This window comes from Labrus bergylta, chromosome 23 (assembly GCF_963930695.1).
Source record: "Labrus bergylta chromosome 23, fLabBer1.1, whole genome shotgun sequence".
Classification (NCBI taxonomy): domain Eukaryota; kingdom Metazoa; phylum Chordata; class Actinopteri; order Labriformes; family Labridae; genus Labrus; species Labrus bergylta.
In genome coordinates, this window is record NC_089217.1 from 14,770,738 (window position 1) to 14,783,117 (window position 12,380).

Sequence of the window (12,380 nt, forward strand, 5' to 3'; positions counted from 1 at the left end):
GTGTTTTTCCACATTAAGAGCACCTTAAGGTTCCCTGGGGTTACTGAATGTAGTACTGATGGAGCTCTTAGTCTCCGCAGCCTGTTCAGTGTGCATGTGGGATTGTATAATTCATACAGCAGAAGCGTTTTTACAAGGACTACTTCCTTTAATAAAGTCAATTTTAAAAAACAGTGTTGGTTAGTTCTGTGGGTTGTTCAGAGTGATGGAGTGATGTCTTCATGGTGGATAATTGAAGCTGATAATTGAAGAGAAACATTACAAGGCTAAGCTCTGCAGTTCCCTTGATTTAAAGCTACTGTAAGGAGTTTTTAACTGCTTATGAAACAGACTCAAATTGGAACTGATGTGTCTTAATTAAGTGCATAAACAAACGAGACTATCTGCGACAAGATGGAATATTCCAATATTACTCCTGAGACGAGACATGGCGTAAAAGACAACGCCGAACACGCCGACAAAGTTGCCCACAATTTCCACATAGTCCTTGTGTGTTTCTCTCAGCGCCACAGTTTTGCTCTGATCGACAGCGGTGGACCTGCCCCCACTGAGTCCGTTTCCGTTAAAAAAAACAAAAACAAACAAAGAAATGTCCTTCATTCGCTCTTACATGCCCAAAAAGGAGTAGGAGGAAGTTAAAACTTTGCTAATCCTTCCCCTTTTAACTCAATTTAATAGGTTATCAGTATCTCATTCAAACTTGGATAGTGCCAAGTACAACCCTAGCCTCACGTGTTGGCAGCCCTCAGTGGTAGCATTTAGATTAATCTCTGAGGTCTGCAGCACAGAACTGTAAGCCTTCCTGTGTGTCAGAAACCAATTTGCCGTACCTCAAGGCCACCATGGCATAATCATTAAATGTGGTGCTTAAAAAATTTATCATGGCAACCTGAAAGCATTGATACACTGGCTGCAACGCTGGTTGAATAACCCTCCAATATGGCTCTTTAATTATCTATATAATGGGTCAGCAGCCCAACAGAGTCACAGAAGAAAACCATTACTGTGTCGTCTTGCAGCAGATTTTGAAACCTGTTTCTTTTCATCTCTGTCCATCCCTTTTTGAAGTATGATGGATAGCCAGTCTCCTTACACTCTGGCCTGCATTAGCCTCTTTGGTGCATTTCAAATGATAAAGTCTGGAAAAAACTCTAAGACATTTCTATATGTGTCATTCCCTTTTGGGATTTAGGTTGTTATATTTAGTTTGGACTTTTGTCCAGTGTGTAATGAAGTCCAGGCTGCATCTGGCCAGGAGATGATAAGCTTTTTTAAAGGAGGGTAATGTGGAGGCTCAGGGGCTTCCTCATCTCGGACGATTCTTGTCCTGCGGGGCCCCTGCGAGTACCGATCACTGCTGTGGATGCAAATGAGGGGAACTTTCCTCAAGGTCGAAAAAGGATTCATGCAGTGCAAATTACATCGGATGACTCCTCGCCTGATGTGGCTTTTTAAATTGGACAGAGCCTAGCAGAAATATGGTACATCTTCTGGCTGGTAATGAGAGCTTTATTTAAAAGAAAAATCACATCTTTCATTACCTTTCTTTCGTTCGAGTGACACCTCCTGTACTAAAAATTCAGCAAACGGAAAGGAGACAGTGTCAATTATGAGGTGCAAAGACTTCCAAAAAGTGCGTTAATCAGCTGCAATATTCATGAAATGTAATGCACCAAGATGATATATAGCTAAAAATCTGATCAAATCCTTTCCTTTAACTGGTGAAGACAATTTTTAAAAATAGAAACTAACACCACAGCCATAACATCTAGTCTACATATCTAGTTGAATAGATCAGATTAAAAAAAGAAAACTTCAAAACATATAGTCCATGTCTAAGGAATAAAACATACTGCTTTTAATGAGATACAGTTATGATGCACTTTAATAAAAGACTGAAAAACATTTTCAGAAATAAATAGAGCCCGACCGATTAATCGTCCAGCCGATAACATCGGCCGATATTAGCATATCAGTGACTTTTTGATATTTTCTCATTTTATTGCATATATGTGCCGATATTACTGGATTTATTCGCCAGTCAACTAGCATTTCATTTGAGTTTCACTGTATTACACGAGCAGGTCTCTGTCACCAGCAGAGGGCGCTCTACACTCTCCAGATTGTTGAACGGTGATGCATCACGCACGTACATGAGCAGTTACTTTCCAGTTGAGAAACCATATTGTCTTCCTTATATATTTTTTCTGCAAGTATTTGATAACTGCATTTGAGGACTAAACGAAAAAAATGTCTATATCCTTTAATCTACAGATCGAACATAGATCCAAGAAAGATATCAGCCGCTTTATCGATATCAGATTTTCTTTCTCCTCAATATTGATATCAGTATCGGCCCCAAAAATTCCATATCGGACGGGCCCTAGAAATAAATAACAGTAGAGAGGGTGATTCTTTGGGAGCAACTTGGGGTTAAGTGTTTTGCCCAAGGACCCATCGGACATGTGGCTGCAGGAGCTGGGGATCGAGAGATGACAGACTCTACCACTGATCCACAGCTTACCCACAATCAATCACTAAATATTAGAACTCAAGGATACACACAGTGTTGGTGGTGATATTGAAGTTGACCCTTATTTCTAATTACACATTGCACATTGTTGCAGTTAAAACACAAGCAGAAGGATGAGGTACCACTTGATGCCCGTCACTCTTTATTTTTTTAAACAAAATAGAAAAAAGTGTATAAAACAGCAGTTGACACTCTCATAAGTCTCCTCTCATTCTTCACACTGTCTGTTACTTATCTTAATTTGATTTGACACAAGACGTTGGGAGTGCAATGTTTAAAAATGGAAACAGTCCAGTGCTTCTATTAATAGAAGCTGGGCTCCTGTTGGGTGTGCAGCACTAACAGGATTAAATCATTACCCCTTCACTTTCAGTGACCATGACTACTACAAACATCTGACATGTGTGGCTTGATTTAATGTTGTCCCATTTGTTTCAGGTCCCATCAGCAGCATACTGGTCAACACATATGGCTGCAGACCAATCGTCATGATGGGGGGCTGCCTCTGTTCCACTGGTATGATCTTAGCTTCCTTCTGCACTAGTGTGGTCCAGCTCTACCTCTGCATAGGCGTTATCGGTGGTAAGTCCGTCTAAGTCCTCTTAAGTACGATTTGAGTTAATTCAATTAGCTTCTACCTCTAAGTAGCAGGTTAAAAATAAAACTGTAGTATTAGGAAAACCATTCGCATCTAAGTGAAGCTTCAGTTGTACCTTATTGGACTCCATTTGTTTAACTGTTGTAATGCAATATGACTGTCTATTTATATTACTTGTAAACCATACCATACCATTAATTTAAAAATCAATACCCACATAAAGAGTGCTAGCCCACAGCTGAATCTTGTACTACACTTAAGATCTTTAAAACATCTCTTAGAAATACAAGTTCTAGCTTGATTGCTAAAACTGTCACTAGCATGTCTAGAAAGAGAATACAACTGAGCAAGCAGTCAAGGTTGCCAGCTTGTTTAAATTTAAGTATTTCAGAGGTCAACAGTTACTTCTGACATAATTAAAGGATTTGCTTGTATTTATTTTTAAGTGAGAGGTATTACTAACTATGGTCTAATATCTTTCTTCACAGGACTTGGCCTAGCCTTCAACCTGCAGCCAGCGCTGACTATGATAGGAAAATACTTCTTGAAGAAGCGTCCCATTGCAAATGGGCTAGCGATGGCAGGCAGTCCGGTGTTCCTCAGTACTCTTGCCCCGCTCAATCAGTACCTCTTTAACAACTTTGGTTGGAGAGGTAGCTTCCTCATTCTGGGCGGCCTGCTACTGAACTGCTGTGTGGCTGGATCTCTAATGAGACCTCTTGGACCACCACCCGGCAAGATCAAGAAAGATGAAGAGTTAGCTGCAATAACCACAACAAAAGAAAAGTTCAGTGCATGGAAAACAGTCAACAAGTACTTGGACTTGACACTCTTCCAGCATCGTGGTTTCCTCATTTATCTGTCAGGCAATGTCATCATGTTCCTTGGCTTCTTTGCTCCTATAGTCTTCCTTGCGGCCTACGCTAAGGACATGGGCGTGGATGAATACTCTGCTGCCTTCCTGCTCTCTATTCTTGCGTTTGTCGACATGTTTGCGAGGCCCTCCATGGGGTTACTTGCCAACTCACGCTGGGTCCGGCCCAGAATCCAATACTTCTTCAGCTTTGCTGTGCTGTACAATGGAGTGTGCCACATCCTCTGCCCACTAGTGGAAAGCTACACCGGTCTGGTGGTATATGCCATGTTCTTTGGCTTTGCCTTTGGCATGGTCAGCTCAGTGTTGTTTGAAACACTGATGGATCTGGTTGGGCCTCAGAGATTTTCCAGTGCTGTTGGACTCACCACTATTGTGGAGTGTTGCCCCGTCCTCCTTGGTCCACCTCTAGCAGGTATGTTTTGACTGTCTGAGGGTACATTTGACCAAAGATGTCAGATTTTTGCATTTTTTTAAAATTATAGTTCAGTCATTTTTTAAATAAGATAAGATAAGATAATCCTTTATTTATCCCACAATGGGGAAATTTAATGTGGTTGTATGAGGTACTTGTAAATATTATGTGTATTAGCCACAGAAGATGCCAGTAAGCTTGGCCCCTTCCGGTTGCAGTTAATCAAAAAAAGTAAATTGTCATTGATTTTTCTGTAAATTAGCTCAATTATGTAGTACAAACATCCCAGTCTGCAGCAAAGCCTAGCCTCCATGTGGCAACCCAACCGGATGCCAGCGGGACGATGAGCATACCTGCACTGACAGGACAGTATTTTTCAAACAATTGATTCAAGAAACTTTTTTGTACTACTTACTTTTTTTTCAGAAATGTCTGACAACAATGTTTCCATGTGGAATAGTTTCTACGCCGTCAGAAATGGATAAATATAAGTGAAGTACTGCACAGATTTAGAAAAAACTATCAGTGTCTTTGTTTTGACATTACTGCTTTAAGGATGTTGCAAAACATGGATTTAGGTGGAACCCCATCTATAGAATGTAGGAATAGGAAAAATATAAAATAAGCGTATATTTAGAAATACTTTTGGAAGATAATCACTCAATTTTATGTGCACGTTTTTAGACATTTTGCTGACTCTTAAACCCTTGTGTTGTCTTACAGGGAAATTGGTTGATATCACGAAGAACTACAAGTACATGTATTTTTGCTGCGGAGCTGTCGTAATTTTTGCAAGTATTTGGCTCTTTATTGGGAACTTCATTAACTACAGACTCTTGGATCAGGAGCGCAAGAGGGCAGAGATGTACAAACGGACTGAGACAGAAGATCCAGACCAGCTTAAGAATCAAAAAGAGGCTGATGGGGAAGCACAGGCGTCAGAAGAGCTGGTTGACAAAAATCAAAAAGAGGAGGAACCTATGCAGCGGGAAACCAACATCTAGATCCTTCTTCTCTGCCAACAGCTCATGCTCACCTCAGTGGCAAGCTCACATCTCCTTTCACTGCAAATAAACTGAGCTCCAAGCCAAGGGGTGCCTCTTGACGTTCCACAAGGCTCTATTTGGGGTCCTCTGCACTTCTCTAAAACTAACTGCCAAAGCGACAATAATGTTGTTGGAAGCTGTGAGGTGTTATATCTGTTTGTCGAAGAGCATCAGCTTTAACTAAAACAGAAAAATATTAAGCAGAAGGAAAAGTGTAACATAATGTATGCATGTGAGGAGGCTATAAGTCAGAAAATGTAATGGAGTGTAGTACTAACCAAGGTTTCTTTTTTGCCACGTTCCCCTCGTATCGGATTAACTGTTAAAACAAGACTGCAACTGGAGGACAATTACATTCACGACCCCTAGTGGCAATTATAGCAAGAATGTGGGATTATAAAGCGGGAAGTATGTCCAAATTCCTAAGTGGCGTCATCGCTTAGCTAGCATAGCAACAAATTCACAGATGTTAGCATACAATTTGAAAATTTGTCAGATGAAATGTAACTTCTACTGCAGTTGGTCATGTCTGACCTTATCTCTGTTCATTTCAAATGGTCTAAATATTCCAAACTGTAGCCATTCCTCTTTTCGTACTGTGTTTTCCGATATGAAGTGAATGCAGCATATGTGTGTCACCACTGTTCCAATAGCACCAGCATACTGAATTCGAAATATCTTCTTGAATTAAAAGCAAGAAGCAATGACAGGGTTTAACTTTGATCTACCTTTGAGTGAAAGGTCACTTGTTTAAAGCTGATAACAGTCAGTGTCCATTCTTAGCAAAGTTTTTGTGCAACACTGTCCCCACACTATACATTCACATCGTGAGCAACTTGGTCTATCTGTTGAATTTTGTGATTGTGGTAAGTTGGTGGCTCAATCTTGTCTGATCAAATCTTGTACAATCAAGCGGAAAAAAGAACAATCTCAGAAATGATCATTAGCCGGAAACCATGGAAGCAAGTTTCTATGGTAATGCGAATTTTTAAAAATCATATCTGCAGGGAATAAAGAAACTAAAATCTGGCTTGATGGCGGCAGCTGTTGAACCTTTAAAATTTGGCTTGTTCTCCCTGGTTGGTCATCTCAGTGGGAAGTAAAAACTCCAACAACTGTAATGACTTGTTGACTGTGTTGCTCGCAGTGTGAATGCAACAGATGGATAGACCATTTCCGGTGGCCTGGAGTTTCTAAGTGTCAAGCAGGAGCACAAAATCCTAATTGCACTGTGTGTAATATGGCAATTGGGTGCCCTGAAATTCCCACATCTAGAAATAAAAAACAGATGTGCTCACAGCTGGTGATGCTTGTGCATTATGCTGCCCACCTGAGTGCTCTAATGCCGTGTAGTAAAACCTGCACAAAAGTCCCACTTTAATACTTTCGATCCAGCCATAAAAGGCTTCCAGTAACTTATCTAGTGTTCAATATACCTGCTGCACTGAAGGAAAACGACCATACATCACCCCTAACATCTTTCTAAAATTGCTGCAATTAAATGAATTTAATTACGGTTGAATGTAATTTCCTCTGTGGGCCTTAACAAGGTATTAATGACCAAAACCAACTGCAGAATATGGTTATTTTTTTCTGCATATAGAGCCCATGAGCAATATCATCGCTCAGATTATAATGCAGAAGTACAGGGAAATGTATTTCTTGAACCGGTGGGACAGTCTATTCTATGATACATTGCCTTAAATGTAATGTAACGAGTGCAGGGGAGTTGTACAGAGAATACTTGATAGTATTATATGAAGCTCATAAACCGCTGTGTTAAATATGTGATATCCTTTCAAACTCATAGAGTGTAATCTGCTTCATGTGTGTCACCTCACATGTCTGAATGCGAATTCAAATGTTAAAGCTATGAGATTAGGTATTGTTGTATAGTGTCACTGTTAATTAATCCACTAACAACATGCTACTGATGCTACCAATCAATGAATGCTTATCAAGTCTACCTGTATTCTCAGTCATATTGTGTGCTAACAAATGTACTTGACTAACCCATCCTGTAGCAATTTAACTGTTGCTATAATTGTCTTGTTCGGTATTGAATCCATTCCATGTGTTAGTTTTTGTAAATTGTCATCCTACTGTGCTGTTAACTGGTTTTCACCACAAAAATCTGCAGTATTGGTCTCAAACTCTAACCACATGTCGTCCTGTCTCAGATGTTCGAACAAAGCCAAATGCATTTTAATAACAAATTTAGTTCTTCAAAGCAATCGTGAACAAAAAAAAAAAAAAACCTTCCCATTGTTCTGGCTTGTGTGCTTTGAATAGTTGAATGTCCATTCACATTCATGAAAATGGATATCCCGCTGTGTAGCAGTGGCTCTCCACCATGTACCGTCCATCGCCTAAGACTCATTACAACCAAACGCTTTATCAATGTGAAATCGTCTCTGGTTCTGTGATGTAATCAGAGCAATTAGCTGTAGTTGTGTTTGGCTGGATGAAATCTCAGGGTATCAGTGGAGCATTGTTGAGGATATCTGTGATACCGTTTTATTGTAAATAAGATTTATTAGAAATATTTGCAAGCCTCTGTGCATAGTTGATCAAAGCACTTGACCTCTTTGAGCTCGATTCAGTGACCTAGACTTGGCCCCAATATCTCCATTCAGTGATGCACTATAGGCTCATTCGGACTGCAACAGTCTTCCCCTAAATGCTGCTTGTGTCTCCAGGTTATCTGTCATACGTTTGTGTCTTCACATTGCTTTTCTGATTCAGCATGGCCCACCAGCATTTCATGCAAACATCACAGTATTTATAAAGCATCACGTCTGTAACCGCATCATGTCTTCGGTTATTGGACAACAACGATACCTTTTAATGAATGGGTATGAAAGTGTGACTCTTTACACTTTAAAAAAAATGAAAAGAGGGATTCAACCCATCAACTAAGATCTGATGTCACTGTGCTTATTGTACATGGTGGCTCTCAATGAGGCATACCGACTGCTGTACAATCACTTTCTGCCAAATAACACTGCCCCCTGCTGGTTCAGAAACACTAAGACCAAAAGGTATACATTTTTTTTTTTTAAAAGTCAAGCTTCACTTTCAGCAGGAGAACACACACTCTCGCTTTGACAAATTTCTTTTTTTAAATGACTAACATGATTTCAGTATAATGGGTGAGGCATTTGCATCAATGAGGGGGGATGGAGGAGGGGGGATGGTATGCTTAGTATCAATATACTTTCTTTATATGCAAATGTTAAAGCAAAGAACTAGAACAAATTTCAAAGTGCAATGGATTGAAGGGTTTGATTGGATTAAGAGGAATACTGTTGAATGTAAACTTTCAACATTTATTCATGTAAACCTTGTTTATGTTTAAATACCTTTTCTCTCTATAATCAGTCAAGAGAGCAGGTTGCTCCGATCGAGGAGCAGACATCACAGAGGCAGTAAGTTAGCTTTTAGAGCGACGTTTCTCGACTATGGGTGTCTGTCCCTGATGGTGGTGAAGGAATCAAAAACATAATTTGCATCTCAAAATTGTCTTTTTTTTCTTTGACTTTTGATTATGGGTTTATTTATTATTTAGAGATTATCATCATTACTCTATTGCAGAAAATTGCTGCAACAAAATGAGTCCCCCAAACCCCTATGGCTGATGTTTGAACTTATGTAGTCTCCTGCCTGTTTCAAAATGGTATTTGTCCTACTTTAAGCAATACTTATTTTTCTGTATTCTTGGTTCAAATGTGTATTGTAAGAACAAAAGGAAACATGTTCTTCTTCTTTTTTAATTTAACAGGAAAAAATGAAAGAAAATGTTTTGAATTTGATTTGCACCAATTAGCCTTACAAATCCAACTTCTTAGTTTTGTGATGCTTTTTTTGTGTGGTATATTTTTAGACACAGAGGTTTATTTTGAGATTTGTTGAAGACCAAGTTTAGAAGAGATGATGAACTGAAATGAATAAGAAATATTTTCACCGCTCTTGTTTTATTTTTGTAAATGCAAGTTACCGCTTCTCATTAGCAAAGGAGAAGTTTGAATGTTCACTTTAGAATCTGGCTGAATATAACTTTTTCTTAATGTGTGTTATAAAGAGGCAGAACATTAAGGCTTTACAGTTGAAGAGAGTCTGTGTGGGATGACTTTTAGTTTCCTTTTTTTAAAGTAAAAGTGTCAAACTTTTTTTTTTTGGCTTGTATTTCAAAGCACCTAGCAGCTTACACTGTGTTTAGCTTGTAGACATGACTGCAGATTAAAAATTCATGCTTTGAATTATTAGTAAGAAATTGGGTAAGTTCAACTTTAGCAGTTTGAGTCCAGAAAAAAAGTTGTTATAGTTGTGGTGGGAAGCGAAACTGTAATAGTGTGGTATCATGGAGGAATTAAATTTCAGAATGAGTTGTGAATTTCAATTTTGGGTTTGAGTTTGGTTTTCCTGCCCTGGAGATGAATTTACTTTGGTGAAATTCAGTTTTATTTGAATGTACCAGCTTTTTGGGAAATTTATTTTCACATGTTTATTTAGAAATTTGAATTTTCACCTTCAAACCCTGATCTTAAAAAGTTGAAACGTTTAAATAAGCATATGTATCTTTATATCTTCTAATCAAAAGGTGTTTTCCAACCAAACAGTTCTGGGGACTTTTTGAAGAGGAACTCTCTACTAGAGAGTTCCCTACACCATGAGGACTTTTCCTCTGTCTGCATTCGCACCGCCATGGTAACTACTCTACTAGAAGCAGGATCTAAAAAGGTTCCTCTAAACGCAGTTCTAGGAACTAAAATAGTTCTTAGTTCCTGCGGTGAAGAATCAATTAAGGGGGAGGGGTCAAAAAGTTCCTGTGGTCCGAAAAAGCCTAATAGGTCAAAATCTTCTTCAACAAACTTTTATTTTGAAGTTTTTTATTCTCATGTTGATGTGGTAAAACGAAATGTCTCAGCTTGTGTCGGTGTGGATTGTATACAAGGTGGTTTGCTACTGGGAGGCTGAAGGACTCTGGCTGTTCTGCTAACTGTGCCTTATGTGCTATACTGACCATTTTAAACAGCTTTTTTTTTTTAACACACAGGGAGAACCACAAATTTCTATCTTTGCCCATCTGTTTGTATGTTTACAAATTATTGTAGGCTTTTATTTCTGTGTAAATAATCAACTTATTGCTAATCATTTCAAATGCAATCCTGTTGTCTTAACACTGTCAACATGTATGAACAAGAAGCTCTTACACCAGATATATAGTCTGAATATATTTGATCTGTTAATAGGATTTGTACTTAAAGTGAAGGATGCAGAGATCTGATTTGAGGACAGCTGTGTTCACACGTTTGTTCTCAGAAGTGAACTCGCTCCGTTAGGTCCTTCCAGTAGCAGACGCAATGTGTGCTCTCTCATCAGGGCAGATCTATTCTCTATGGCATTATATATATTTTTTCAGATTGTGTCAGTCCTTCCACTACCTCTGCAGCCGTCATGTTAGAGCGAGCGACAGTACCACACGGGTATGAAAACCTGATTTATGTTTTTGTAATTCTAATAGAATGTTATCACCTATCACAGTAGTGACATAAATAAAGTATATATATCCAAGTACTCAGCATGACTCTGACTTATCATTTTATATATGAAACCAGTTTTCTCAGATGGAAAAAAACAACTATATGTGTGATTGAGAAGAGAAAAACTGAAAATGTAAAATTCCCAAAGAACATACAATTAAATATATTTTTTGTTTTCTGTGTCGGATTAGAAATAATTTTTATATTGACACATTTGATCAGCAAGTTATTTTTATTTATTTAGATAGGACAGTGGAGAGAGAAAGTGGGGAACGACATAGGTTGGATACCGAAGGTCGGATCAAAAATAACTTACTGATCAGTTCTGGTGCCTCGTGTACGGCGGCTGCAGTCAGTAAGTTATTTTTGATTAGAGCTTTGGTATGACAGCAAGGGCCACTGTTATTCATCATTTATTCACATTGCAGTCATAACCTTTCAGCTAAAATGCTGTTTTGCTATCTTAAAGGTCAACATATTATTCTCATTTTTAACAAGTTTAAATAAGTCTCAGAGTTCCCCCCTAAACAAGTCTGTGAAGTTTCTTGTTCAAAATCCACTCTGTAATGTAACAGTGCAATGGAACTTGTTCCTAAATTAAGATAATTGTGGACTTAAATTTTAAATGTAATTCTAAAATCACTCTTCTATTATGACATGTCTTAATGTCCTTGAATGGAAAAACATCTTTCAAACCTTCTCCACATTCAGTGACATGATTAGAAAGTTAATCAGCTGAATAGAAGAAAAGTCTAGTCTAGCAGTTTAGTTAATATTCATGTTATTATTACAAAGACATGGAAAAATGAGTCAGCCTTGAAAAGAGAAATAAGAAAACTGAACCCCGTGGTTAAGGTAATAATCTTTGCATTTCAGTTCAATAACAACGTAAATGAAACTCTCTGTGTTTATATCATCATTATTCAGGACATCAAATCACCATTGGTGTTGCTCCTCCTGCATCAAACCCACCATCAACCAAGAACAAGTCTAATTCTGCCTAGCAACCAATCACCACATTTTAAAGATGCAAACAGGGACGCAGCACCTCCCAAACCCCCTCCTACTCTGCATTAGTATGCAGAGCTTTAACGTGGTAGCGCGTGCCGATGATGGCTGGAGACCCTCAGGCAGAGTTTCAGGCTATGTTTTAATGGGGCGGTGAGGGTCAGCAGCAGAGGAGAGAACAATAGGCCTCCCCGGTTTCCTGTGATAGGCGTTTCAGGGAGACCGAGGACCCCAGGGGGGGACCTGTTGGGGTGTGAATGTAGAGGAAGTTGACCTTCAAAACAGAGTCAAACTGTATTCCCGGTGACGCTGGGGAGCTTCAGTTCGGCTGCCTTTGAGTCCTGCAGGTTGGCAATTAGTCGT

The 12,380-nt window shown here is 38.9% G+C and overlaps 1 protein-coding gene across 1 annotated transcript in view; it reads left to right on the top strand.

Annotated features, from left to right (window-relative positions):
- LOC109984561 (monocarboxylate transporter 2) overlaps positions 1-11,043 on the top strand; it is a 32,185-nt gene extending 21,142 nt beyond the window's left edge. Inside the window, exons 3-5 of the mRNA XM_020634772.3 lie at positions 2,972-3,115; positions 3,620-4,420; positions 5,144-11,043. Of these exons, the coding sequence (XP_020490428.1) occupies positions 2,972-3,115; positions 3,620-4,420; positions 5,144-5,424 (1,226 nt within the window). The 3' untranslated portion in view covers positions 5,425-11,043. The remainder of the gene's footprint in view (positions 1-2,971; positions 3,116-3,619; positions 4,421-5,143) is intronic.
- Positions 11,044-12,380: the final 1,337 nt, after the last annotated feature.